The sequence below is a fragment of the Pyrus communis genome, chromosome 14, assembly GCF_963583255.1.
Source record: "Pyrus communis chromosome 14, drPyrComm1.1, whole genome shotgun sequence".
Lineage (NCBI taxonomy): Eukaryota > Viridiplantae > Streptophyta > Magnoliopsida > Rosales > Rosaceae > Pyrus > Pyrus communis.
In genome coordinates, this window is record NC_084816.1 from 18,968,703 (window position 1) to 18,993,126 (window position 24,424).

The 24,424-nt window shown below is 38.1% G+C and overlaps 5 protein-coding genes across 5 annotated transcripts; 1 reads left to right on the forward strand and 4 right to left on the reverse strand.

The window, feature by feature from the left end:
• Nucleotides 1-1,540: 1,540 nt before the first annotated feature.
• Nucleotides 1,541-5,082, reverse strand: LOC137715288 (COBRA-like protein 10). The gene is made up of 3 exons (XM_068454560.1): nucleotides 4,287-5,082; nucleotides 2,171-3,622; nucleotides 1,541-1,745 (listed from the first exon to the last, which is right to left on the reverse strand). The coding sequence occupies exons 1-2, from the start codon at nucleotides 4,885-4,887 to the stop codon at nucleotides 2,199-2,201; spliced, it is 2,025 nt and encodes a 674-aa protein (XP_068310661.1). The 5' UTR covers nucleotides 4,888-5,082; the 3' UTR covers nucleotides 1,541-1,745; nucleotides 2,171-2,198.
• Nucleotides 5,083-6,073: 991 nt separating this feature from the next.
• Nucleotides 6,074-9,205, reverse strand: LOC137715290 (DDRGK domain-containing protein 1-like). Its single transcript, XM_068454561.1, has 8 exons — nucleotides 8,887-9,205; nucleotides 8,669-8,777; nucleotides 8,017-8,120; nucleotides 7,496-7,597; nucleotides 7,235-7,396; nucleotides 6,905-6,961; nucleotides 6,669-6,705; nucleotides 6,074-6,549 (listed from the first exon to the last, which is right to left on the reverse strand). The coding sequence occupies exons 1-8, from the start codon at nucleotides 9,004-9,006 to the stop codon at nucleotides 6,344-6,346; spliced, it is 897 nt and encodes a 298-aa protein (XP_068310662.1). The 5' UTR covers nucleotides 9,007-9,205; the 3' UTR covers nucleotides 6,074-6,343.
• A 3,486-nt stretch (nucleotides 9,206-12,691) lies between these two features.
• On the reverse strand, nucleotides 12,692-15,500 carry LOC137714916 (thiamine thiazole synthase, chloroplastic-like). Its single transcript, XM_068454077.1, has 3 exons — nucleotides 14,968-15,500; nucleotides 13,685-14,173; nucleotides 12,692-13,095 (listed from the first exon to the last, which is right to left on the reverse strand). Exons 1-3 carry the CDS (start codon nucleotides 15,394-15,396, stop codon nucleotides 12,934-12,936), a joined length of 1,080 nt encoding a protein of 359 aa, XP_068310178.1. The 5' UTR covers nucleotides 15,397-15,500; the 3' UTR covers nucleotides 12,692-12,933.
• A 1,916-nt stretch (nucleotides 15,501-17,416) lies between these two features.
• On the reverse strand, nucleotides 17,417-20,265 carry LOC137714983 (protein translation factor SUI1 homolog 2). Its single transcript, XM_068454178.1, has 5 exons — nucleotides 20,128-20,265; nucleotides 19,497-19,583; nucleotides 17,985-18,190; nucleotides 17,855-17,908; nucleotides 17,417-17,705 (listed from the first exon to the last, which is right to left on the reverse strand). The coding sequence occupies exons 2-5, from the start codon at nucleotides 19,531-19,533 to the stop codon at nucleotides 17,661-17,663; spliced, it is 342 nt and encodes a 113-aa protein (XP_068310279.1). The 5' UTR covers nucleotides 19,534-19,583; nucleotides 20,128-20,265; the 3' UTR covers nucleotides 17,417-17,660.
• A 2,754-nt stretch (nucleotides 20,266-23,019) lies between these two features.
• LOC137716307 (polyubiquitin) lies at nucleotides 23,020-24,040 on the forward strand. The gene is made up of 2 exons (XM_068455746.1): nucleotides 23,020-23,069; nucleotides 23,462-24,040. The coding sequence occupies exon 2, from the start codon at nucleotides 23,462-23,464 to the stop codon at nucleotides 23,921-23,923; it is 462 nt and encodes a 153-aa protein (XP_068311847.1). The 5' UTR covers nucleotides 23,020-23,069; the 3' UTR covers nucleotides 23,924-24,040.
• The last annotated feature ends 384 nt before the right edge of the window (nucleotides 24,041-24,424 follow it).

Below are 24,424 nucleotides of genomic sequence, written 5' to 3' on the forward strand. Positions count from 1 at the left end.
ATTATTGAAATTTAATCCAACGGCTAAAGTTATTATAACTTTTAAAAGGCACTTCTGTTTTTAATCGTTGGATTAAATTTCAAGGATCACGATCACTTAATCCGATGATCCTGGTAGAAGAGATCCGGAGAGATCTCTTTCCTCTTGCGTGAATGATCCACACTGACTAAACCTACCCTAGTGTAGGCAATATGAACCATGCTGACTAAACCTACTTTCAAAAGTCTGGATAGTTTGTGTCGGTAAAGGTTGTGTTCTTTCTTTTTCATTTCTTATCCTCTCACTTATCAACCTTCTTCATCCCTCATTTCCCGAATATACGTTTTTCATATTACAAGCATAAAAAATAAAAATAAGAAACGTAATAGTTATCAATCGGACTTTTAGATTGTTGTATATTGAGAGGAGGCATGGATAAATGCCAGTTCTGGTATAGTCCCATATTAACTTATCATAAACAAAGGAAAGAAGGACCACTGCAGAATTTGATGTTAGCTTAAATGTGTAGCATAGTCTTCACTAGTACTGCAGTTTAGTAGTATTTCTCTTTACTTGTAAATATAAAGTTTTATGTACAACTCCAACGAATGACAAGTTCGATATTTATTTATGGTTGACCCGTTATTTGACTAGCCCACATCTCTTCCTCCAATATAGTTGTGTTAAAAAAGAAAGAAAAAAAAATGGTATATAGTTATTTCTAGTTGTACACAACATTCAATAAGGAACTCTAGGAGGAGCTTCTCATCCCAGGTAACAACATCATAATAGTTTAGAGAATGTTTTGCTTATGTATGAGCCACATTATTACAACTTCTAGGAAATTATAAATTGAAATCTTACGAAATAGATCCATGCACCCCTTAATTAACTTCCTCAAAGAGGTTACCATCAGAGGCAGGATCATTCTGCTCTTACAGATAGAGCATCTGGTTAGGAAAAACCAGCATCTAATGACAGTTTCAATTCGAAGTAAAATGCTCGAATTCTGCATGTTTCGGGGAAGTGGTATTGCAGAGGGGAACTTGCCGCCATCAATATCGAGTTTGAAAATGCCACGATGAGGGGGAGACCAACCCGAAAGAACTCCTCAAACAAGCTGCCATCTTAATTTCTCTACCAGGACATTAACAAGTTAAACACCATTTTCATGAACTAATTAGATTAGTGCCAAATCCTTAAAAGTGGATTTGTACTATACTAATTAATGACCATAGTCCTATGATACAAATTTAGGTTCATCATCCTTTCCACAGACCAGCTAATAGAGATGATCATTTAGCGATTGAATTATTATTATGATTATTTCAGTGTTCATTGGAAATTAACACACGTGTTCATCTATATGTGTGTGTGTGTATGTATCAATCTGGCTTGTCTTAAAAATCGATGTTTGTATTGTAATATGTTATCTTGAATTTTCTAGTTACCCTGTTCCAACATTTGGAACTACTACAAACATTAGAGACTGCATCGATCCTAGATACACACAAAAAAAATGCTAGGAAAACAAAAAGATCGCGCGAATCCATCCTCATGATTTGTAAATAATAGCTACTTTGCACATAAAATCTTATTCAAATTATCATAACGTCTGTTTTGTGACTCGTTACAATCTCTTCATCATCTGCTTTATGTGTCTCGAGTTCGAGTATGCATGGACAGGCCTCGAAACCATGGTAGCATCGTCACTCATACATGGTTCTTTATCAGCCTTGAGTGCGTAAACACCGGTCTTCTTGCAGCTGACGTCAGACAACACCCATCATATGAGGATGACAAAACACATAAATCCGATCATTAATCATGAATTCTCAGAAATATTAAAACTAATTAATTAATTTTCTAGCTAGTGAAAGCTAGATATATCAATAATCTTTAACTAGCTACTAAAACTAACTCAAAAAAACCATCTTTTGTAACTGGTGGTCATCACCGTTTGGTCTAGCGTCACTCAATCTCTACTTTATTTGAAAGGCGACGTAGAGTTCAAATCCGCATGAGTCCAAATAGAAAAACAGAAGCTAGCTAACCCTAATTGACGTTATAATTAACATTTCATTTTGTTTATATTTCCAATTTGAACCTCATTTATTCATATAATCCAATGACAACTGCGATTGATGAACATACTTAATTAGATATTTATATACAATTAACTACTAATTACCTGCAGATAGAACTAGCCTTGCTGATGGTTAGTGGAAGCGATTTGTCATGAAAAGGAAAGACATGATGGCTATACATAGGACCAAAAGAGCATTAGACTTGAGATGTACTGCATTGTTCTTGGGGAACACTTTAGGAAGAGCACACTCTTCTCCATTGAACAACACTCTCGTTGGGAACCCTTGACCCGCTTTGATATCGATATTATGATAGTGCTTCTTCTTGAACGAAATCACCGATTGCTGCTTCCCGGGGATCATCGGATTCTTTTTCGGATCCGTCCCGTTTTTTATCGCCACCAAGTAGTTCAAACCCTTGAGCCCTGTGAACAAGATTGTGTTGTTGACGTCCTTTTCCATCCTCGTCCCGTTGAAGGAGTAGACGTTTTCGTAGTCCTGGTAGGCCTTGTTCATCTTCACCGCGGTGTACCAATCTTGAAACTGGTCGGTTCCCCAGTTGAAGAGAGTGAGCCTGGCGGTCCACCCGTTGCTGTAATCAGAGTCGATGTGCCAGTTCAAGCTGACACCGCAGTTGTCAGGGCACGGAAGCTTTTTAGGCACGTCGTAGTGCTTGATTTTGGCCCATGCTTTTGCCTTCTCGGTTCTGTTTGCGAATGGCACGAGGAGAGCTTCGGCAGGCAAAAGCATGGCGGGAGCCTTAGGGTTACATTTGTCCGTCTCAGATGTTTTGCACCCGCACGCGCACGTGCTGCATGGAACCACAGAGGTGCTGTAATAGGCCGAAAACGAGACGCAGCATCTGGGGACCGGGGTTTTGGTGATGTTGCACACCACTTGCCAGCTGGCAATGGCGTCTGACGTGGCCTGGAGCCCACTTGGGTCGGGGAACTGAGTAGGGTCAACCCTAATAGGGGGCCCGCATCTGTAAGTAGGGTTCAGAACGCCACTGATTTTCCACTGCTGAGGTGGAGTCATGGCAGTTCTGTTGTCGTCGGGTGGGATCTTAAACACTTGCAGCTGGAAAATGGACTGGGACTGTGCCTTGTCCATGAGCCTCGGCAAGATGGTCCCGTTGCGGCAGCAGCTGGGCAGTTTGCCGACCTTGGGATCATCCTTTCGCTCGGCTGGGAGGTCGGTGATGACGGGCTTCTTTTCACAGTTCATGACCTGAGAGAAGTCCAAGTCCTTGTAGAATTTTCCGGCTTGGCCGTAGAGGCATGCACTTGTGTCCTTCTTGTGAGTGTAGGCTCCTCTCATGGTGTTGATGAACTCTCCCCTCATCCATTCCCAGGTTAAGTTCCAGTGGTCGAGGCGGCCAAGCGGGTGGACGTTGTCGATGGTGACCTGAGCCAGGTAGTTCATTGTGTAGGTTTGCATTACATCGTATGTGATTGAGAGATCCCCGTTCTGACGTGGCATGAATTTGGTTTTCTCGACTTTCTTCGCCTTGAATTTTGGGTCTTTTTTACAGCATACGGACATTGCAGTCTTCCCTGCATGAGGAAAACAAAAAGGATATGTGTCAATGCATGCATTTGAACCCTTTCAAGGTTCGTATATTAGTATGTTCTTTTTGCCAAAATATTTGATTTGTTATCTTGTCAGATAGTGAATTGGAATAGTGTTAATTCGACATATGTTACTGACACTATTAGTCACACGATATCATACACAGGTAGAGCTCGTATATATTAAAGAGCGTGTCGATGTCAGTTTAATTTATATATACAGTTAGAAAGTTGATCGTATACAATACAACAAGGAAAATAGTAACTAATACATATTTACATAATACAAGTATGCAGAGATTTATGGAATTGAGATCACGGTTTGACAACAGAGTCATTGGAAGAATTAGGAACTGAATTGATACTCTTTTCAAGTTTTATATGTCTAATTAATATCATTATTATATCTTGGACTAAAAACCATATACATTTCTTGATGTTCAATCTAATCGATCGTCCTAAAAGATGTAAAGCCCAGAAATAAGAATGCCAATTTGATCAAAATCAAAATATTCAATCTTGAATCTCATAAAATCATATGTTCTGCAAACATATTTCTCAAAATATCACATGTAATGTAACGCATGTTAAACATTATCATTAATAACACAAACAACCTTATCCAATAATTAATTAATTAATTAATTACCTTTAAATTTAGCAGCAGGGCATTTGAAGCCATCATTGACAATGGAGATGGTCTTGGGCATCGGAGTAGACTTCTCTCCCATCCCAAACTGCGTCCCTTTGAACGCAATCTTAGCCTGAATCTGGGTATAATCTCCGGCGGTATCAATCATAGTTTTCAAATCTGTCATTGGATACCCGGCAAAGTATGCCCCTTTGGTTCCAACATCGACGGGCAAATCACCACCGTCAACCATCTGAGCTCCTTCCGCGGCCACCAAGATCTCCCGATGCTGAAACCCTATGTACATCTTCCACGCCTTGAGCTCGGTCGACCCGGCGTTCAAGATCGTCGCCTCTGACTTGAACGCCCAAGCCTGTGCCGACACATTTTTCGTATGCGGCAACTCCTTCTCCCTGGAGGTAAACGTGTACGACAAGAAAATGCCGTCACAGTCTTCTTGCTCGGGAGGAGGAGCTGCCACAACAGCATCTTCGTCTTGTCCGTAACAAATCTCAACCCTAAAACACGAAAACACCAAAAACACCACGAGCATTGCATGAAGAAAGAACGCGCGGGACGTCCAGGGTATTCTCATGACCATATTACTAGTTTCCATCATTGCTTTTTACAATAACGTGGAGCGAGCTTTGAGGTTTCAAATCTTTTCTTTTTGTTTTTGTCTATTTTTCGAGGTTGAGGGTTGTTTCGTGTGTCGCTTGGAAGAGAGACAGAGAGAAAGAGAGAGAGATCTATTGAACTGTAGGCGGCCGCGCGAGGACGCGGCGAGTGAGAGATGCTATGAGGCCCTGGGAGGTCTGTGTAAACCCCAGGGTAGAGAGAGATGGCTAGGTATAAAGAAGAGGAGCGACATTAAAAGACTGGGTCAAGCTCTATTTTCTTCCGCTAGTTTTAGCGGCAGGTTCGGAACGTTGTCCATGAAACCGATACTGTTTGTTTTCTGGTCGACATTGTACGGAAATATATCTGTTACACACGCTGTAAATAGATTTCGGTATGATAAACTACGCCGTTTCTGAGTTTTTCTTTTCTCTTCTTGTTTTCGGACCAAAACCACCGAAAAAAGTTGCTGTGATCACCTTCTAATTAACTGTTTTGAGCTGGCAAAAACTGCATGTCACATAACTTGCATTGGACTAATCATGTTTTTATTTTTAGTACTCACAAAGTTCAAGTACTAAAATTAAAAATATTAAAAAAAATGGCATGAAAATGTGAGAGTCGAATCTTTGTTGGATATCACTATGTGATGTGCTGCACAAAGGGATTGGCATGAAAAATTAGTAGCTATGGGTATCCTAGCTAGGTTTATTTTGTTTAAGGATTTTAGCCAAAATGTTTTTTAAGATTGACATGACTCTTCACTTTGGTCATTGATAATGAAAATCAATACAAATGGTCCTTGAGTTTGTCTACCGTACATCATTTTGATCATTCTGTAAAAAATCTGTTCAATATTCTCGTTTAAGTGGAGATGTTGGTTTGACAAAAATACTCTTTAGAAAGGTGAACACATAGCCGCTTACTTGACAATTTAATGCGAATATTGACAACTTTTTTCGCAAAATGACCAAAATGATTTACGGTGAACAAACTTAAAAACTGCTTTTATCGATTATTATTGTCAAATACCAAAGTAAGGAGATCCAATCTCAAAGACCATTTTAGCTAAAAAGTCGGTTCTATCTTCTTCCTTATTTTTTCAGTATTTTAATTACCCCTTATTAATTCTATAATGGATATAATTACGTCAATGACTTATAGCTCAAGTAGTTTAAAGTGCTCACTTTCAATAAAGAGTACCCCTATAATTTCATACAATTTTAATTGAATTGCTTTCTTCCACGTCTATTCGCAGCAGAGTCACCTTTTGTTCAAGAAGTTAGCTCCTCGTTAATACTTGGGAACTAGGGTATCCAGTCAGTACAATAAACAAGGCAACACAGCTATAACCGAAGATAATATCAAAACGCTAATTAAGAAACCTACCCCTACAATCTCTTATAGTTACATATCCTGTTAATTCAGTGTGCACGATTTTCATTACTTTAACCAAATCAAGCGACAGTTATCTCCGCCCCGCCGCTGATTTCTTCAACAAACTGCGCTTTGGGCTCCAAGTCTATGAACTGGTTGGACTTGCTAGCAAGATGCGAAATGCTTACCCTTCCCAGACGCTTAATGTAGTCTGCTACAGCTTGCATCTCCTCTTGGGAGATGTATATGTATTTCCCTCTGTCATCCATGACGCCAGAAAGTCGCCCTAACACAGACAAATACGACATTTTCATTCTCAACGAAATGGTATTTTACCTTCTGAAGCAAAGGAATGAATTATTCATTAGGCACGACAAGTCAATGAGGAAATAGCTCTGCACATACCCATACTCTCGAGATTGGTAATTCGATTGATGCATTCCTGCATGAACCATCAGTTGCATTGAAAAATTAGTAAGCCAAATCTGGTAAATTAAGTTGACTAGTCACTTTTAGAAAATATACTTCCATATGCCTTACTAAATTTCAAATAAAAACTTCATCTGTTAATGCACTTTGAGGTACGAAGAAGACATGAAAATTGTTGATTTATGTGTTACTTCAGGATAAATATAAGTTACCTGAGTCCTTAACTTAAATTCAGCAGCAAGATCTTCCAGAGGAATGCATTTATGTTTCTGCAATGTCAAAATTAACATTAGTATTAATAACAAAATCACAACTCAACCTGAAAGCCTCATGTCTCGAATAGAAACAAAACGACACAAACAGTTAAAAGATTAATAAACTTGAAACTGGATTGGATAAGTTAGAAACTACAACCCAACCTTAAACCCCCAAAACTTAGAAGCTCCTTTTCATCCCTAGTTTTTGTGCAACCCGATGGCGATGGAGATATTAGGGAGCTAGAGTATAGAACAATATCTTTGAATGAATTAACTGAACTCTACCTTTATGTATTCCACAAAATCAGAAAGCAAATCCTGACGTCCATCCTGCACTTCATTCTCAGTCGTACCTTCAGCATCTATTGAAAACTCGCCTTTCCACTTCTCAAACTCTAAAGCAGCAGCTTCCTCCTCCCTAGCCTTTTGCGCTTTGGCTTCTTCCTCCTACAAAACAGTGGCCAAATCTTCAGGCAGTAACTTAACAACACAAAAATACACATCCTAATTTTCCAAAACAGAAACAAAAGAGAGACGTCAACGCACCAGCTGACGCTCCTGTGCTTCACGCTCCTCATCTTTCCTCCTCCGCATTTCAGCATAGCGGTCTTGTTTTGTTACCCTAGATTCACGTGCAGCTTGTTCAGCCTTCAAATAAAGAATGGACTCAAGTAAATAATTAGTTGTGCTTCAATTGAAGGGAAAAGGAAGAAAACAATATAAAAGCAGTACAAGTAAACCATAATCAAGGATCCTCCAAGAACATAAGCATAAACTCAATTGAGTGTTGCAGTTATTTCCACCATTTGGGTAATTTAAATATATTGAATGATGTAGCAATCAAACTTCTAACATGTCCTACACCTCCGTGACTACATAGAAGTGGTTTATGTCTTTATTACTCAATGTAGATAGTCAGATAATTAGAAACTCACTAAAATTTAAGGCCTGTTGGGTATTCAGGACAGGACAGGACACATTAACTAGAAATTTTAATCAGGACTGGAGAGGGGGAGATAAAGTATGTGCAATCCTTCAAATCAAAAAGTAAAAGAAAGAAAGAATACTTGTCGTTGTGCTTCCCGCTCTTGGCGCTTCTTTTCCCTCTTCTTGGATGCTTTAGCATCATACTCGCCCTCAACATCTTCCTCATCACTTCCCTCAACGGATTCTATATTTAAAAATACATACTATGAGTTCATTTGACAGAATAACACATTTTTCAACTTATTTAATATCATTAGCACTTAAAGCTAGCTAGCTAGTGCAAAAGCTCATATACAAATTGTGCATCTATACAAGTTCAAATTTGCACTTCATACGCCAGGTACATTTCCATACAGAATACCTAATACATCCTTTACTTCCTCAAATTTTGTACCCTCCTCATGAATCCATAAACCTTATGACTCCGTCTCTGGAAATAATGATCGGTCTACCCCAACAGATCAAACCGTGTAAACTATCATCCCCCCAAATCCTAATTTGATCAGACCTTTATCTCTCACGGATACGGTTACTTATATTTTTGTTCCTGATTATCTCACCACTGCTTACCAATTGATATCTATTTCAATCACAATTCAATCAATTACAATCGCTTCTCGAATCAAAGAGAAACGACCATCACAACACCGCAGAGTCACAATTACTCATGACTTAATCCAATCTCTTCCTAATATAAAATCAAATTTAGTCACTTCAAAGTAAAACACAAACCTTCTACACCTGGTGCAGCAGCAGCTGCTGATGTGCTTGCTCCAGAAGCCGGCCTCCTACGCATCCGGCGACCGCCAGGCGCACGCACCACCGCCTCCCTCTGAGCAACCTAAACCAATATAAACAAATCCAGAAAAAATATATATAACAAATAAAATAAAAAATTACAAAACTGAAAACAATTACGCTGCTACAGAATTAGGGCTCAAAAATCAAACCTGAGGTTCTCCTTCGTGTTCATGCGGCGATCGAGAATCTTGACGGCGTTTCCATAGAAATAGTGGAATCAATCCCAAAACAAGAAGCATGGAAAGAAAAATTGCCAACATTTCGCCCATATTTTCTCAATCTCAGGCCCGGCCACCAAAATTTGATGTTTATTTTCTTTCTCTCGATTGGTCTCTATTTTCTTAGGAATTCTCGGAAACCAAACAAGGAGTTAGGGTAAGGGTATACCTTGAGAGCGGTTAAGCTTCGGACAATCAATGGAGTCTGGAACGATTTGAATAGTGATCACAGGACCTAAATGTAATTACAAATTCGAAAGAATTAGGAATCATTAACCTTAGATTATTTCTTCTGCTGTATAAATCATTTTATTTTTGTAAAGTGGATCCAGAACTCGATGTGATGTATCATATGTCATTTTTAAAAAATTTAAAACTTCAAAAATAAAACAATCCTCTACTCATATAATGACACTTGATTTACCACTCGTGTTCTGTGCATAATAAATAATTTCTCGTATTTTTTGTACGAATTCAGCCATTCCACATTTTCACATGGATACATCCAAAAAGAGAAATGCTAATGAGACTATCTCAAAGTGTTTCTCTGCCCCTCGTAGTTTAACATTGATTTCTATTGCAACATTATAAAACATTGTAACAAAAACATGAGGTGTGAGAGTCCATTGAGAGACCAACTTTTAAGAGAGTCTCCTTAGCACTTCTCTGAGGAGCAAAAGGAGGAATCCGGCCGAGGAGGGGCTCGCGTCTGATTAGCTAGTTGGTGAGGCAATAGCTTACCAAGGCGATGATCAGTAGCTGGTTCGAGAGGATGATCAGCCACACTGGAACTGAGACACGGCCCAGACTCCTACGGGAGGCAGCAGTGGGGAATTTTCCGCAATGGGCGAAAGCCTGACGAAGCAATGCCGCGTGGAGGTAGAAGGCCTACGGGTCGTGAACTTCTTTTCCCGAAGAAGAAGCAATGACGGTATCTGGGGAATAAGCATCGGCTAACTCTGTGCCAGCAGCCGCGGTGATACAGAGGATGCAAGCGTTATCCGGAATGATTGGGCGTAAAGCGTCTGTAGGTGGCTTTTTAAGTCCGCCGTCAAATCCCAGGGCTCAACCCTGGACAGGCGGTGGAAACTACCAAGCTGGAGTACGGTAGGGGCAGAGGGAATTTCCGGTTCACACAAATATCACTTTTTCAAAAATTTAAGTATGTTTAAGTTAATGACACACCCCGACCGGAGTCGAGACATGCTGGCCGTCACCCGAAAGTGACGTAGCCAAAAGTGTAAGTGATGTAAAAATGTGAATAAATTAAAACCGAAACTAGAACTTATTTAAATTAATAAAGTGAGTGAGTAGTAGTGGGTAGAACTCATAGAATACAAATGTTCAGAGCATAGATGACAAAATAGTGCAGTCGAAACTAGTTAGGTACTTAATACACAACTGGAAACAGTTCCTACATTTATTAGGGATATGTCAAAATCGCCAGCTAATCCTCGTATACCACAAAGTAAATCAGCTAACTAGGACCTAGATGAGCAAAAAACAGAAGGGTGAGTGGGCAAAAACAAAAGTTTATAAAATCCATTTATTTTCTGAACATACTAACCCGTCACCGTAAAACATGTATAGTTTCCAGAAAATCATACTACGTATAGGTATGAAATCAAATGCAAATCAACAGTAAATCCATAAGTATGCCGCATCACAATATCTCAACAGTAATATAAGTAAAATTAGGTATTCAATCAATCTATACTAGCATACAAGTCGGAGTCGCCTAATGCGACTTGTACGACTAAACTAATGCTCATCAATCTATACTAGCACAAAAGTCGGAGTTGCCTAATGCAACCTGTACAATAGGAATGGCTTCTCTGAATATCCTTGAGGTAAGTACCACCAATGCTCATGTAACTGATCTCAATAATGCTATGGGTACATATAAGTTGCCGCCAAGGCAAAATTGTGGTGTTCCTCCTAACAGGTTTTCTCCCGAAGGAAAAGTGAGGTATCCAATAGCAAATTATGTGTCATGCAAGAATCTTGCACCGAAACGTCAAGCATGGGTGAATAATATGGAAGCAATCCAAGTACCAACTCGAGTTAAGGAGGCCTTGAAGGATCCTAAATGGGCTGCTGCAATGGATGAACAAATGATAGCATTACATAAAAATGATATGCGGGAGGTAATGGAACTGCCAAAGGGAAAAAAACCGGTTGAGTGTAGATGGGTCTTTGCAATTAAGTACAAGGTCGATGGATCAATAAACAGGTATAAAGCAAGGTTAGTAGTAAAAGGATATACTCAAACGTATGGTATTGATTACCAAGAAACTTTTTCACCAGTAGCCAAGATGAATACGGTACGTGTTCTTATTTCTTTAACTGCAAATTTGAATTGGTCACTGAAACAGTTTGATGTAAGAAATGCTTTTTTTCATGGGCATTTAGAAGAAGAAGCATACATGGATTTTCCTCCGGGGTATAACGTCGGAGGGAAAATCGGAGCATGTAGGTTGCAAAAGTCACTTTATGGGCTGAAGCAATCACCGTTTGCATGGTTTAGTAGATTTATTTGAGTTATGAGGAGGATTGGATATTACCAAAGTCACTTCGACCATACGTTGTTTCTAAAATAGATGAGTGGTAAAGTGACAACCTTAATTATTTATGTAGATGACATGATAATAACAGTTGATGATTCAGAAGAGATGATGAAACTAGAACAGAGTCTTGCCGCCAAATTTGAGATGAAGAATTTGGGAGATTTAAAGTGTTACCTTGGCGTAGAAGTAGGTCATTCGTGTATAGGTATCTTCTTGTCTCAACGAAAATATGTTCTAGATTTATTAAAAGAGACAGACATGCTTGGATGTAAACCTGTGGATACTCCTATTATAGAGAAGCATTATTTGGGAATTTATCCCAATCAGAAACTGGTTGACAAAGGTAGATATCAGAGACTGGTAGGGAGACTAATTTATTTGTCTCACACTCGTCTGTATATTTCTTATACAGTGAGTGTGGTTAGTCGGTTTATACACTCAACTAGAGTGGATCATATGGCGGCAGTGATGAGAATTTTGGCATATTTAAAGTCTGCGCTGGGAAAGGGGATTTTGTATAAGCATTATGGGCATATAAGGATTGAGGGATTTACTGATGTTGATTGGGCAAGTGATGTGACTGACTGACGGTCTACGTCTGGGTATTTTACATTCATTGGAGGTAATTTAGTTACTTGGCGAAGCAAGAAACAGAAAGTGGCGTCGCAATCTTCTGCTGAGGCCGAGTATAGGGGTATAGCACATGGTGTGTGTGAGATCCTTTGGCTACGAAAGTTGCTTTAGGGTTTTGGTTTTAAACAGGAGGAGGCAATGAATTTATATTGTGATAATAAGTCAGCAAGAGAGATAACTGAGAATCTAGTGCAGCATGATAAGACGAAGTATATGAAGGTTGATCAACATTTCATTAAAGAGAAGTTCAAAGAGAAGATTGTATCAATTCCGTTTGTGAATTCAGAAGAGCAACTCGCAGATGTTCTTACTCATGTTGTGTGTATTAAAAATTTTGATGACTCACTTATCTAATTGGGCATGTGTGATATCTATACACCAACTTGAGAGGGAGTATTGCATGAGTTAGCATGCAGAAAGCGAATGTAAATATGTGTAATTATTAGGGTCATGTTTAAGGAAGGTTATTCGTGTCCTTTATTGTATTTTCTTATGTAACAAAGATTGTATATGTACTTATATTGAGAATTATAGAATACATGAAAATTATCCCGTAAAATTCTATTTTTCCAACAGAGCCTGTGCCAAACATCCAACACACAGAGACATAATCCATCCGTCCACATTATTATCAAAACTCACATAGGTCCCAAACCACATCAAATATCCACAATAACCATCACTTAGCTACCATAAAAAATCGCTCACTCCTCAACCGCGCTATTATTTTCGGCTTGAAACTGGTTTTTCCCTTGTTTATTAACATATAACGCGACAATTAAGCCTCGGCGATCTCAGCGGATTCTGCAGCAGCTAGGATCAGCTCAGGCTGGATGCCTCCGACGTATGATCCATCCAAAGCGTTGGGGAGTCCCAGTGCCTTCAATGCCAAGTGAGCTGCCTTTTGCCCTGAGATCATCATGGCTCCGAATGTAGGTCCCTGCATCCCCAATAATGTAAGAATCATATTATTAGGACCATATTTATATAATTAAGTAATCGACGAAACCCAAATACAAAGTGTAAATATATAAAGTGGGAATCTTATTTGGACCCCATAAAAATCAAGTAATGGTACTATTCCAAATATAAAGAACAAGGAAAGAATGGAAGAGCTTTTGGACCATGTTCATTTGAATGAACAATCACCATGTATGGATTGAGGCTCAGGTAATTGTCGTCGTCCGACACAGTTTTTCTCTCGTAATTAAACGCGGAGAGGAGAGGAAAAGGACAGCGGTAAAGGTTTCCCAGTAGGGGCCATTGTCTATTTCCATACCAATGCGCTAGTGTAAACATTTTACTGTTGAAGTCCATCTACACTATGCATTTACATGTCGAAATTCGATAAAATCAACTATTGTAGTCCTTGATGTTTTATCCAAAACCGTCTAAGCCCACCACCGCGATCACCATTTTAACAAAATGTGATTGCGCTGGCTTGGAGTAGTTGGATTCGACACCAAGGATGATTTAGTCAAATGAACAGTAAATAAATCAAGAACAAATCAAGCGAGACAGAAATGTACCATTCTTGGGGATCCATCAATCTCAGCAACTTCCATGCCGGTGACGATCATTCCTGGCACAATTTCCCTTGTGAGCTTCACGATAGCATCCTCAGCTGCGTTCATGTCCAAGGCCTTCATCCCGGGCACGCTCTCAATCATCCCAACGCTCCTCAACCTCTTGACGCCGGTGGCTCCCATGGGTCCGTCGTGACCACATGAGCTCACCACAACCTTGGCCTCCATGACGTTGGGGTCCATGCACGACTGTGTGTCGTGGTTCATTGAGACCAAGGCCCAGTTGGTGACCACCCCACCAACTCTGCCACCCTTAATGATCAAGTCCTCGGCAGCCACAGCGTTGAAGAGCTTCACGTTGGGCCGGGCAAGGAGCTTGCTCATGATGGTGGAGGTGAATAGGGCGGCGTGCTTGATGACAACGTAGTTGTCTTGCTCATCGTAGTCAATGCCGAGCTCGTTAAGGAAGAGATGGGCGGGTTTGCGCACAACCTATATATGTCAACATATAAATTTAATCTTAAGTACTACAAAATACAAGACAAAATATTTTCAAGTTAGAACATTAAAATATTTTCGAAATTTATATTGCTTTCCAAATTACAAGATAAAATGTTCTAGTGAGAAATGAACGCTATGAAAATTAAAAGTACAATTTGTATTTCAAAAACCAAATATACCGACAACCCCATTTAACGGAATAAGACTTGGTTGCGATTGTTGTAATGTTAACCAAATAGCGGGATAATCTGGCTTCCATGAATTTCACCATAATCAAAGCAATCTAATTGTGATTAATTAGTGCACAAATGAAATCTATATATATATATATATATATATATATTGTATATTTGGAATTAATTAATAAGGAATTACTTTTCTACAAAATTTACAAAATTTGTTTGATTTTCGAATGAAAATACAACAATATCAAACTATTTAATTAATTACAAAAAATAGAAATAAAGAAATAAATTACAAAAAATAAATTAACAAATATTTATGCAAATGAAAACAGATATGCACAATGATATAGGTCAAATTATCCAAACAAGACGGGGCATGGTGACACGTGTCACAGTCGAACGTTACATTTATTTTACCGAGAAACATGAATTTCAAAATTAACAAACAATTCCCCAGAAAAAGGCCAAAAATTAAGCACCCGGGAAACCTTAATACGACCAAAAATGATAATTAAACAACAACAAATCAATAATTTAAGTTTCAAATAATTAATAATTTTCAAAAAAATATTAAAATTAATCATAAATGACAGTAATTACCATGGCAGAAAAGAGCTGGCCACCGAGCCATGCACCTCCACCGGGGCTGACGGACTGCTCGATGATGGCCACCTGAACGTCGGGGTTCTTGCTGAGTTCGTAGGCGCAGGACAGCCCGGCGGAGCCAGCACCGACGACAACGACGTCTGTGTCGGCGTAGGTGATCATGTCAGTCATGTAGCGCCTGGTCATCTCCCGGGAGACGATGGATTCCTTGATGGGGTCGAACTTGAAAGCGCTCAAGTCGTAGGAGGGGGTCAAGCCGTTGGCAGACATGGAGACGGAGAGGCCGCCGTTGTTGGCGGGGGCCGCCTTGGCCGGCTGAAGGCGGACCATGGGAGCGCCATGGAAGGAGGAGTCGAGGAGGGAGGACTTCTGGAGCTTGGCGGTGAGGGAGGAGGAGGTGAGGGTGGAAGCCATGGTTGCCATTGATTGATGCGAGAGAAAGAGAGAGAGAGAAGATGATAAGATGGGGTGATTTGGGGGTTTAGCGTTTGCAAGTCAGAAGATGGAAGTGAGGAGAGTGATTATTTAACGAGGAGGAGGGTGACATATATGTAAAATTAAAGATGGACACGTGGGAAGAGGATAGGATACGAAGGGTCTAGAACCTCTTGGGAGGTCCAAGTGGCAAGCATGAACCAGTCTCCAGTGTGTGTTTGTGTGCGAGGAGAGTGAATACAGAGGGAAATGTTAGAGAGACCAAGTTTAAAAGAAAAATGATAAAGAGATTATTTTAAATGTGACTTTCCATAAACTTTTCATTATCTTATGTTTTTTATACAGTTTTTGTGTTAACGTTATAAAATTTTGTATCAAGAATATGGGGGTGACGAAGAGTCTTAGTATTGGTTTGGTATTGATGTGCTTTTATAAAAAATGGGTACCAAAAAAAGTTGAGCTCAAAAAGATGTTTGGTAAACATTTAAAAACAGTTTATTTTCACAGTTTTTTGTGAAAAAAAAAAAAAAAAAACTGAAAACGTGAAGCAGCAAAAATGAGCTTTGAAAAAAAGCTGAAAGCGTGAAGCAACATAAATGTTGGATTATATGTTGAATGTTGGATTATGATTTCTTGTTAAACGTTGGATTATATGTTTAAGATAAAATTTATAAATACTTTTCTTTTAAAAATAAAGTATATTTGGTAAGTCACCTTTATTTGTTAAGAAAATTAAATTAATGATACATCTAGTATTATACATTTTTTTGGTCATTTTACATAATCACAACTGTTTTACATAAAAGTTTACCAAACACTATAATACTGATTTTTTTTCTTTTCCAAAAGCACTTTTATAAAAAAGTTTACCAAACACTCTGCTACTTTATTTCACAGCTACTTATTCTCACAGCACAGCAAAAGCAGTTTTGTTTTCAAAGCACAACAATATCAAACCAGCCCTTACTTTGAGCGAGATAGTCTCCTTAGCATTTCTCAATTTGTAAACCAAATGATAAGATTGTTGATGATTAGTTCATTCCTCAAGTGTTGATTAACATAGTTATTTTTTATTGATTATAAACTTAATTTAAAAATGATCAAACTGAACAGATTCATTTCAGAAATGAATATATTGGGCTCTCACTGTTTACTGTTTAGCCATATAAAGTTGGCAACATTTAAAGAAAATCAACATTCTTACCTAAAAAAGTGGTATGAGAAATACTTGGTTGTCACTCACTACTCGTGAGATCTTTTTCATATGTGGATGGGGGATTGCATTTGATACTATAATGAAGTTTTTGCATTTAAAATAAATAACAATTTTTTATTAGTATTTCGTTCATGTGGCTAAAACTTGACATCCATATCAACCAAAATATAGCTCTACATTTGCCATGTCATCATTTAGTAGTCAAACTAACAAAAAATTTAACGAGAATTTGACATTACAATGAATTCATAAGTTGATGTATGACATTGCAATGTTTAAAATATAATATATGAATTTGTAATATGACTCAAAATTAAGGCGGTAAAATGTAATTTACCCTTTTTATTTGTTTTTAATCAAAACTTTGTAAAAATACACTAAATAGGTTATTGTACGGTAAATTCATGCTCAATGCCTAGAGACATCCACCAAAAAAATTGATTTGGATTGTTTATGCAACTAAAACTAAGGAACTTCAGGCCTTCAATCATGTAAAATCGAAGAGCCATAGGCTCATGTTTTGATATAATAATTTGTTCTTTATGATGTACAATTTCATTCATACTTACGAGTTACGAGACAAAATAATTTCTTAACGGTATTGAAAAAACCTCAAGGTGTGGCGTATCCTCTAAGTTCAAGGATATGAATGCGTCAACGATTTTGACATTGCCACGTCATCATTTAGCAGTCAAAAAATTTAACGAGAATCTGACAAAATACAGCATTTTATCTCGTTTCTAGAATTGTTTTAATTTTATTTTGGCCCTGATAAAGAGTATGCAAGTGAAATCTAGGTAAAAGCGTAATACTTTCATAGACATTGAAATTAAGACAGCCACAAGTTGTCATACGCTCCATAAGTCACCCACATCACACAGTTTATCGAAACTTAATAGACACCGGAAACACAATCCACATAGCAGACTGGCTTATAGATGATACAATATTCAGATAACAAACTTCTAAACTGAGGGTTCAGAACTTCAGAGAGACGCATTATGCAGAGGTCGATGTTGCTGCAAGTTGCAACAGCTCAGAAACCGTGAATTTTGATATTGTCTTTCTTCACAATCCCAGCCTGTATAAAACAAAAATGTGAATCAGGACCAGACTCCTCCAAATTGGCTCTGTAAGACCATCTAATGGAATAATCGAGGAAGCAACTTCGACAGTTTTATAATACGACATGTACAACATTTAACGTCATCAAACCATTCTGTGAACTACCTGGACTAGAAAGGTAGATACGTTCTTTCGCTGATCACCTTGAAGCTGAATGACCTACAGACAAACAGCAATACAACAATTAGGGGCTGTATTAGAAACTATATTATAGATTTTACTGCTAAGCACGCACCTGTCCTAGTTCTGGGTCCTGGACAACGGTACCATTGCAGCAAAATTCCTTCTTAAGGTCTTTGAGTATCTTGTTGTAGCTAAACTCTTTCTTCAATCCCTGCACAGTAGTCAGGCTTTTCCTGCCATTGCGTTGCTGTACACGGATGTGTACATACTCTTTTGTCCCAGCACCCGAATCCTCAGCAGTTGCCTCGGCAAAGGGATCTGAACCCAAGAAACAGCAATTCAATTAGATAAATGGAGGGACACATAAGAAGGGATGAAAAACAAGCAAGGCCACAATCAATTGTCATATCTCAGAAGATGATAAAAATTTAAAGCACTTATCCAATGTTCAAATAGTGAAAACAAAAACCTAATGTGAGGATGTCATGAAAAATAGCCTTTCATACTCCAGCCCCCTCATGCAAAATTAGACCAACAAGCAGCAGACATTTTTTTCCACGGTCTTAACAAAATTTTCTATACTCTCGTTTCGCGCTCTGAAGGATCAGTAAATCAGAATTTTTTACTTTCCAACTATGTATAAGCACAGAAAAATTCATCAGCAATCAAGAGAACTGAAGGGAAAATAAAGGGGGTAGCCTTCTACAAGCATATAAACTTATCATTTTTATCACTTCCGTACAAAGCAGTGAAATTTTTTAGGGTAACCTTCTACAAGCATATAAACTTATCATTTTTATCACTTCCGTACAAAGCAGTGAAATTTTTTAGTTTTGAGCATATTTCAGATTCCTAAGAATGATATGCTCTCCCACTTTACGTATAATTATTTAGAAAATATCAAACAACCAGACACAAATCCATATACCTTGCAGTAAAAAGCCCACTAAATTATAATGGAGTAGCCTAGCTACCATCACTTTTCATAAGTTTTTAGGAAAAGAGATGTAATCTATCCTAGTGAATTTGGATTTGATGCACAAGATCGTCTCTGCTGTGCTTATATTATATAAAAATGAAAATGACTTCCAATCATCTCTGCTCTGCTGTGCTCAGTAGATAAGAAGCTAAGAAGCAACAGTAACCCATAACTTTAATGCCTACAGTTGAACCCTATATTTTGACCAGTACATATACATATTGGTCCAGGTCGGTTAAATCAGATCTTATAGACCACGTGCCAAACAACTGAACCAATGCCTTCAGAAAGAATTGTAGCCAAATCAAACCATGTAGGTTATCAAAAATGTCCAGATAAGCAGTTTAACTTGGTTTCTTGCGTAAATCAGGTTGGTCAGATTGCTGAATTACACTAGTTGACACTATCTCTTGATAAACAACAACAAACCAATTTCTCAAACTCCACATCTACTAAATTGCAACAGTACTGAATATCGGTGACTAAAAATGCTCTCGAGCATATAGGTACCCAGTTTTTCAACCAATCAAACGTCCTGGAGCTATTGACCAACTTATCCAATTGGATTCGAATACGGGGGCACACAAGCATGCGTTCAAGCACATAAACACACACAACTGAGTTACGAATTAGCCCTAAACATACCAAAGGCAGTGGGAAGCTGTACGTCGATGTCAGACATGAAACTTAGCTGATTCAACTAAGCGGCCCTGCTAACCAGAATGCTCAGACCTGGATCACATTAAACAAAAAAAATATAAATCTTCATGTCCTCCATCACATATAATCAAGATGATAACACATAAAAAGAACAGATCACATAATCGAAAAGAATTTTCGCAACTCATCCGGAATAATCAACTGCGTAATCACAAGGGACCAAACAAAATCTATATCGAATCAATTGCAATCTCACCCTCGGAAAAACTAATTGACACCCAAAAACAAAGAGGGTTCGAAAAAAGCACCAAAATTTTCGGCTTCATCTAATCAAACATGAAAATAATATATTTTTCAAGTACCTTACTGGAAAAATTAAAAATCAGAACACCAAAAGGAACTTAATTCCCAGTTTTTTTTTTTTTTTCCAGAGCGTCCAGTAAGTAATAAAAATTAATTTAATTCTACCTCTCAGAATAATATCAATTTAAAGAAAAAAAAAAAAAAGATTTCCAATTTATACAAAACCCCTAAAATTCGGACCAGAAATTAAACCATCAAAAACCCTAGAACAAAGACGAACAGAAATCGGTAAGGGGATCGAAGAACGAATTACCTGATCTAATAATTAGGGTTTTGGAATTGGCGAGTCGTATCGAGAAAAAAACCCTAACCCCAAATATCAGATGAGCCTGCGCGAGCTCTCTCGACCGCGTTTAATAGATAGCTGTTTGGGAAGACGGAAAACGTGAACAGAAAATTGGGGCTTTGAGATAGATATTTATCGAATAAACAAACAAACAAATCATAATTAAATAAACTTAAAAATGCCTGCAAGGGGGAGACTGGCTTTGGTCATTTGCACGCGCAGGCGTTTTCATTAGATATCCACGCGCTGATGAGAGCACTAGTTTTGGGTTTGGTTAATTTGAGTGACAGCTGTGGGTAGCTGGGAGCGAGTAGAAGTTGAAACAGAAAAACAATGTCTGTCTTTCTGAGTTGGTAAGTCGGTCTAATGACCTTGTCCATTCTGGGCAATAAACGGCACCGTCTCTAGCGAGGCAATTGACGTCCGCGTGAAGGGCAAAATATAGGAGTTGCTAAGAGTAAAATTCGGGAAAAAGACCCGGTTGTATGGGAAATATTTCAGGAAGTTATGCAAGAGTCTTCTCAAAAATTTTATTTAGATTTAATTAAGTTAATATTACAATTTAGTGATATTTCTGTGTTATTAAAAAAATAAAAAGTCTTGTTCTTCATACATCAAAAGATATGTATAAAAATTAAATACCCATTCCTTTAGACTAGAAAATCTCAAATTTTGTTGTGTAAAATATAGTTATAGAGAGAAAAAATCACACTCGTATTTATTTATTTATTTATTTTTGTTTCATCAATTGCGAATTTACAATTTAGGGTAAATCAAACCCAAAATTATCTTCAAAGCCACTTAATACAATTTAGGGTAAACTCCGCATTATTAAAACACTTATTATCAAACAAAAACTAATAAAATTATTACTATACCCTCTAATACAAAACTGAAAGAAGATCTTAGAAAATAAAACAATGTGAGCATTAAAGTAATTTTGTACAAACAAGTTTTTACTGTTTTTTTTTTTTTTCTAAACTCCACAACTATGTCACTTTTTCAATACTCTCTCAACTCATTTTCTCTCTTTCTCTCTCTCTCTTTCCTAACTTTCAACCCATATTTTTTTTGGGATGTCTACCAGAAAAACAAATAATTGCTCTCTTAAAAAAATTAAAAAAATAAATATTTAAAAAAATATATTTCTCAATACAAAGTGTGTTACCTTTGCTAGTACTTTACAAAGGCCACATGTACAATTGGTTTAAGTTCACTAATCTTGTGCCTAAATTGGAGGAGATAATCAAGTTGGATATTAAACTTTGTGTTTATCTTTTTTCCTCACCACACTCTTCCTATTTTCCTCCTTCAATAGTATGTAGTGTCGTAATAAATATTTTGTTTGGTACATCAAGTGTCATAATACAGTGAGACATCTTTTTTTTTTTTTTTAATTTTTATCAAATGATATTATCTAGAGTAACGAGTAGGAGAGTAGGCTTAACCTCACAACAGACTAGCAATAATGTGATTCAAATTTGCGTTTGACGAGAATCGAACCTAATGTCTCTCACTTACAAGTAAAGATTAATAACATAGAACATAGTACTAAGTGGCTTAAGTGAGACATCTAACATGTGTGTTTCAAAAGTTCTTTTCTTTCTTTTTCTATACGACTGTACGTCTTGTAACCATGAAGTCAATCACAAATACATTTTATTGTACCAAAAAAAAAGGGGGTAAATTATATAAAACTACCTCAACTATTGAGTCATTAACAGTTTCATACCTCTTCTTTAAAAAGTTTCAATGTCATACCTTATCTTTGAATTTGTTGTAATGCCATACCTTCCTTCTGTCAGTCCCCCCCAACAAAAGCTTCCTTCCGGTCGTCCCCCCTCTCCAAACAAAAGCTTCCTTCCGGTCGTCCCCCCCTCCCCAAACAAAAGCTTCCTTCCATCCATCCATCCACCCCCCCCCCCCAACAAAAAGCTTCCTTCCTTCCCCCCCCCCTCAAAAAGTATTCCTTTCGTCCGTCGCACCCCACCCAACCCTCCTTCCCTGGACCACCTCATCCTTCCCGTCGAAGTCGGACCACCTCAACTGGTGGTTTTTTTTTTTTTCTTTGAATGGGAGGGAAGGTGAAAAGAGTCGAGGAGAAGGAGGTGGTTGGGAGGCTCGGGAGGGAGAAAGGGAGGGGTTGCGGGGGAGGTGGGGGTGGGGGTGGTGAGGTTCTGGGTTTGGAATGAAGCTTTTTTTTTGGGGGGGGGGGGGGGGGACGACAGATGGGGAGGATAGGAAAGGGGATGGGGTTTCTGAGGGGGATGATGGGATATGGGTTTGGTTTATTTTTTAATATTTAGTTCCTATTTAATTAATTTTTTTAATAAAAAGTGGGTCCCGCCTCATGCCACATCAACATTTAACAGAGGAATTGACAGACAACTGATGGAAAGTATGACATTGCAACACATTCGAAGATAAGATATGACATTGAAACTTTTTAAAAACAAGGCATGAAACTGTTAATGACCCAATAGTTAAGGTAGTTTTATATAATTTACTCAAAAAACAAAAGTAACTTTAGCCAATTTCAGAAACAGTTGGTATCCTAAAAACTCAAAAGTATGGTTCAACCAGTCTTCTATCTATCCAGGATAAAATCTTACTAGATTTGGGACTTCAAAATCTTCCAAACAAATTGTTTATAAATTTGAAATCTAGCATCCGTGATTTTCTAAAATTTGGATTCTATTTTTTGATAAGAGCTAATAATATCCTAATTAATCTTGGCGTGCATGCCAAGGAAAATAATTAATCCTTACGCGTGGCGTAGACTTGTGGCTTCTAATGCATCAAGTCGGCAATCGGTCCTATAAATTAAGGCTCTTCGATGCCAAATCATTCATCGTTGAAAGCAAAGGCATATTGAAGTTCTGTCTAGCTGGCTCTCGTTCTCTCTCAAGGTTTGCACATATTTCCCACCATATTCCGCAGTTTACGTTCTTCAGTATTTTTTTAGGGTTTGATTGTTTGATTCAATCAGTTATTTCCTAGAATTATATTTTATTTTTCATTTTTTTTATGAACGCCTGAGAACATTGGAAATTTAGGACACAAGTTTTGATTAAAATTTTATATATTCGTTTGATTTGATTAGTTACTTTGCTACAATAAATTTTGTATAAATTACAGAAAATATTGGAGGTTGTTTTCTATTCAATTTGAAAAACAAATTTTAGTTTTAACAAATGATGAATGTAAGGAGTCATTTGTTTCGAAAACAAAGATACTGATACCAAACGGGATCTTAAGCAATTAAGGGCATTGATTTACAATTTTTTTTTTCTATAAACAGATGCAAATCTTTGTGAAAACCCTGACCGGAAAGACCATCACCCTCGAGGTTGAAAGCTCCGACACCATTGACAATGTCAAAGCCAAGATCCAAGACAAGGAAGGTATTCCCCCAGACCAGCAAAGACTGATATTTGCCGGCAAGCAGCTCGAGGACGGCCGCACCCTCGCCGACTACAACATCCAGAAGGAGTCCACCCTCCACCTGGTTCTCCGTCTCCGTGGTGGTATGCAAATCTTCGTCAAGACCCTTACCGGGAAGACCATTACTTTGGAAGTGGAGAGCTCCGACACTATTGACAATGTCAAGGCTAAAATCCAGGACAAGGAGGGCATTCCTCCGGACCAGCAGAGGTTGATCTTTGCAGGTAAGCAGCTCGAGGATGGAAGGACCCTCGCCGACTACAACATCCAGAAGGAGTCCACCCTTCATCTTGTACTCCGCCTCCGCGGTGGTTTTTGAATTCGAGCTCATTGATGCTTGTCCCAGCTTCCTGGTCTGAGGAGTAGAAGTGAATCTAATGTTTTATTTTGTGGTTATGTATTGTCAGTAATTTGGTTTATTAATATTGCTTTCGTATGTGCTTTCTGCTGCTGCAATTTCTATTATTTTGGTACTCCTGCATTCATCTGTTTAAATTGTATGTTGAGAATATTTAACCTATGTTATAAATAGACAAAAGTTAGAGAGATAACCTTTCTAAGGACAGGAGCGAAGCAGGTGCAAAATATCATACTATGACTTTAGTAGCTATAACACAAAGGGGATGGCAGATAAAGAAAGGGAGGGATACTGATATTATTTCTCTTGCTTTCTTTCGATGTGCATTTGGTAACATACGGAATCATTATTACTCACTATTACTAAGTCTTTGGGCATTCTTTTGAGTGGGCAATCACCCACTAATTCTATAACACTTCCCCTTGGATGCCTACATATCAACATGAGTTGCCTTGTTAAAAC